General features: G+C 34.6%; 1 protein-coding gene across 1 annotated transcript; it reads left to right on the top strand.

Moving 5' to 3' along the window:
• The first annotated feature begins 1,160 nt into the window (after positions 1-1,160).
• Positions 1,161-4,226, top strand: LOC140744552 (uncharacterized). The gene is made up of 4 exons (XM_073076185.1): positions 1,161-1,321; positions 1,676-1,838; positions 2,852-2,953; positions 3,363-4,226. The coding sequence occupies exons 1-4, from the start codon at positions 1,199-1,201 to the stop codon at positions 3,560-3,562; spliced, it is 588 nt and encodes a 195-aa protein (XP_072932286.1). The 5' UTR covers positions 1,161-1,198; the 3' UTR covers positions 3,563-4,226.
• The last annotated feature ends 313 nt before the right edge of the window (positions 4,227-4,539 follow it).

Genomic DNA, 4,539 nt, shown 5'->3' with positions numbered 1-4,539 from the left:
CATACAAAATATAGCCTATGTTACTCGTGGATAATGTAGCTTTCGAATGGTTAAAGAATTTTTTAAAATCGGTACAGTAGTTTTTGAGTCCATTCATTACAATCAAACAAAGAAACAAAATTTTCCTCTTTATAATATTAGTATAGATATAACTTATTTTAATCAATAATCAGCATCACAATCGACCACAGTCATAAATAAGTAAGAAATATTTCTTTTTGCTAACCGCACACCACACTGCATTCCTGACGGCGAATTTTGAAATGGCGATAAGACGAAATGTTTTCCCGCCAGAAAATATTGGATAAATATTATTAGCGATATCTATATTTAAACTTAAGAATTACATTGTTTTTCTTGGAATCATAACTGGTATTATTTATTGAACCCTGTTGTAGGTTATATAATTATTAAATAATAGTCATCTTGAAGGTCTTGAAGGCGTGTAATCTTATAGTCACATAAAAGGTACAGAGTAACGATACAATAAGTATACGTAAGTAAGTTCACACTAGTGATTAGAAGTATTATAACTACACAAGTATCTCCGTTATTCGACTGTTCTTGCTGAAGTCTCCGACCAGAATGTCGCTCTCTGTTAATTCGAGCGCCGCCAAGGTGTCGTCCCCACTTCACCTACCCGCATCTGTTTTTAAACTGTAGTGTCAAATGAGTCACATATTACTTTAATGTAACGTTATAAAAATGTGATATCGTTAATATCCAAGCTTCTTATTAACGATGATAACATAATTAGATTAGTTTTTAAATGCCTCGCAGTTGCTGTAGCCACGGTAAACTTTACAGCATGTGTAAAAGGATTACTGTACCGAATTTCGAATTTAATCGTTTTCAGGATATAACTAGTAACATAATTTACATTTGCTAATGCTATTTGCATTTCTTATTATCGCGATTTAATTTCACGTCAATATTGTATGTATATTTTCCGAAAGTTTTGGACCGTCCGCGCCTGGAGTCGCTTCTGTGTGGCCTTAAAGCCAGTCGAAAATTCTAAAAATATTTTTGACGTATAATTCCCGGAAAATGTATGTAACTATATTATTTTGGACAAAAATATAAGGTAATCATTACATTATTTTAATTAGGTATTTACGTTTTTCCTCTCGATAACACATACTATTTATAGGACCCACAATCGAGTACCCAGTCAGTCGTCCGTGACACAGTGCTAACGATGTATCGGTTGTGTTTTGCGTTGTTAGTCACGGGGTTCGTGGTAGTCGGTGCCGCAGACCCACCCCCTGAAGAATGCAAGTTTGACGCTATCGACTACAAGAAAGACCTGGCCTTAACTGACGTATGAATTTAAACTCATTTCTGTGTTTTTTTAGCAAGCAAACGAGCACACAGTCCACCTTATGATAAGTGGCTCTTGCCGTATATGGATATCCGTAAGCTCCACACATGATTAGATTCCTACCTGAGATCGACTTCCACCTGATCACCTGAGGAGGACTGGCTCCATTTAATCCTCAGAGTACCAGCGCATCCGTCACTATCTCGCGTAAGCCTCTGATGGTATCGTCCTATCCAGGGATGATTACAGATATTCATGAGCGGCAGCGGACACTTACCACAAAGTGGACTACTTGCTCATTTGCTCATTCTAAATTGAATAACTATATTGTGTAACTGATATTTTGGTTTCTAGTTCAAAGGAGCTTGGCATCAAATTATAAGCACCAAGAACTTGGGATGTGCCGCTTCTGGTCTCCTGGATACTGACGAAGCCAAAAGCACAATAAAATACTTCGGAAAAGACGGTACCTTCACGTACGACAAAGGAGTGTTTAAAATAACGACTAAAACCGGTGGTAAGTATTTAACTTCTTTAATATTTTTTTATTTTCTCCGCGCCTGATGGAGGCCTCCGGTGACCCAAGAGCTGTATCTTACCTCGGCCAAACAAATGAGTTTTTAAATTTTGAGAGGTAATGCTGCTAGTATCTTGGGTACACTTGCACGGGGCAGCGATTTGGCTTATTTACCTTATTTATAAATTTTTTGTATATTTATAATTTCAGTATGTTTATTTATAAATTTAGTTTAAATAGTCTTTAGTTGTATTTAAAAACTGTTGCTTTGTGGCAGTTAATAAATAATTTCTAAATTATAAAATAATAGTATTAATAATAATTTTGTTAAAACACACAAATCAATCAGTTTAGTCAATCTATCATTTTTAGATCGTAGCTATCAGAAATATTAAAGTCAGGAAATTAAGAAATAATAATAAATATTTACAGAGTATATTTTTCACTGCCAATAAACGTTGTACTCGTAATATAGGGGGAAATAAATCAATTAAAATGATTTTAATTGCCTGAATAAGTTTAACATGGTTTTATACAAAACTACAGTTCAATACATAGGTAAATACCCATATTCCACCTAGTAACAGATAGCTATTTCAGTTATACAAACCATAATAATTAATTATACTTGTGGCGGAAAACTGCATATCTGAAAGATCTTTAAAAAAAGTTCTCAAATGTATGTGATGTCTACCACTTAGCCATGGCGGTGGATTATGGCCTAATCCTTCTTATTCTGAGAGGAGACCCGTGCCCAGCAGTGGGAAAGTAATGATTTGAGAACGATCGAGCTGGCGGCACCACCGCCACATCTATTTTTGCCTAATAACAACAGTGTTAACCGATGCTGTGTTCTATTTTGAAGGATGTGGTAAGGGAGATATACTTCTTCTTGGCGTTCCAGCGTAGTTCTCCACTTAGCTTAGTATAACTTTCACGAAAGGAAAGAGAAGAACCACGCTTTACAATTATTTACCATAATTTTGTACTGAAATTGTTCTTTTTTCTTGTAGAAGCTTCTGAAGAAGAGCAAGCAGTTGTTCTCACCAAGAAATGGGACGGCAAAGCTACCGCCATTTTATATGCCTGCAAGGTTGTAGACAAAAAGAAAGTTGGTAAGTACCTAAACACATTTTAGATTTTGCTTACTCTAAAAAATATTATTTAAACGAGGTATCCGGGGAGCGAACTCCGCATGCATCTCTGGACACAACCATTATTAGGTAAAATCCCACAGAATCTGGTCTCTCATAGCATAAGACTTGGGGTTTTTCTCTCGTCAACCAAAAAAGGGGTTTTCATAATGACAATAGCTGCTAACTTTATTTATTTATTAGTTGTACCAAGAACGTAAACATTATAACATTGTATTGGATGCAAGTATACATTAATAATCTTGGTAAGTGTTACCTCAGTTATAGGTACAAACTACATGTAAAACATATTAAGAAAATTACCTAACAAACTTGTAAGTTAATTCTGAAACTAACAGAGTTTCCATTGATATTTCTTTTCATATTACAGTTTCGGCGCATTATCTTAATAGGGATGAGAAGGCTAAGCCGGAGGACGCGAAGACAAACGTTGAAGCGATCGACGACGTGAAAGCATTGGAATGGGAGACTTGCGCGAAACCGCCTGCCGGCGAATCGACCTCAAGTGCATCATTCGTTGTTCCACATATTGCGACGTTCCTGGGCGCTTTATTGTTAATAAGGATGTAAGAGCACAATGTAGTCATGACGGCAAGAAGTGACCACCCGCCCCAATGACTTAGATCTATTGATAATTTTACGATATAATGTCCGGACTGACCTCAATTTGTTTGTAGAATCTCTATTGTTAAAACTCAAACAATAGAGAGATTTTTTATAATATAGGCATAGCAGACAAGCAAGTTACTTCTTACTAGTAAGGCTACTGCCCCCGATTGACATCTGTAATCAACCCCAGGTAAGATTAGATTTCTACCTGAGATCGGCCAGAGATGCCGATAGCACTAAGGAATATACTGTAATGCCTCGGAAAAAATGTCAATACATATTGATTAGCAGAATACTTTTATGTCTGACACGGCACGCGTGTGACTTGTATGTCTGATTGTGGATATTTGAAATTAATCCTTAACAGTGAAAAAGAAATGAAAGTATGCAATAAAGCATAATTTTAACAATTATAACATAACATATTTAAGACATCTACAAGAGTATGTTAAAGACATACATGTCATCTAAAAGGTATATTTTAAATAAATATGGTACAAATAAATAAAATTTAAATAATTCCTGTTTCCAACCATTTTAATAAAATTTTGCATTTGTAAAAACGATTTAAATGTTAATGTTCACATAATATACTATTAATTTAATAAAACTGTTAATAATTGAAGTGTGTTTTATTTTTCTATTGTTACAAAACTATCGTCTTAATTAGAAATGCCGACATTTTTCATTCAGATTTTTATGACACGTATAATAACAAAATAATAGCAATTTTATGTTTTATGATAAGTTAATGCCAAAATGAGTAAGACAAAATAATCAAGTTTGCCGCTAATAAATTCAAATCAACTAGTAAACATTATAAAAAAAAAACACTTCCAGTGCTAAAATAGATAGTCTATATTACTCCTACATCTTAGACGAATCAGACGACACCTTATATGTTAACATTATATAAATTGGAAGGCACGTCAAAGAAG

This window comes from Epargyreus clarus, unplaced genomic scaffold (genome assembly GCF_041222505.1).
Source record: "Epargyreus clarus isolate Ecla_fem2 unplaced genomic scaffold, WU_Ecla_fem_2.2 ptg000008l, whole genome shotgun sequence".
Taxonomy (NCBI): Eukaryota; Metazoa; Arthropoda; class Insecta; order Lepidoptera; family Hesperiidae; genus Epargyreus; species Epargyreus clarus.
The sequence above is the reverse complement of the archived record's forward strand: the minus strand, read 5'-3'. Positions and strand labels throughout refer to the sequence as shown.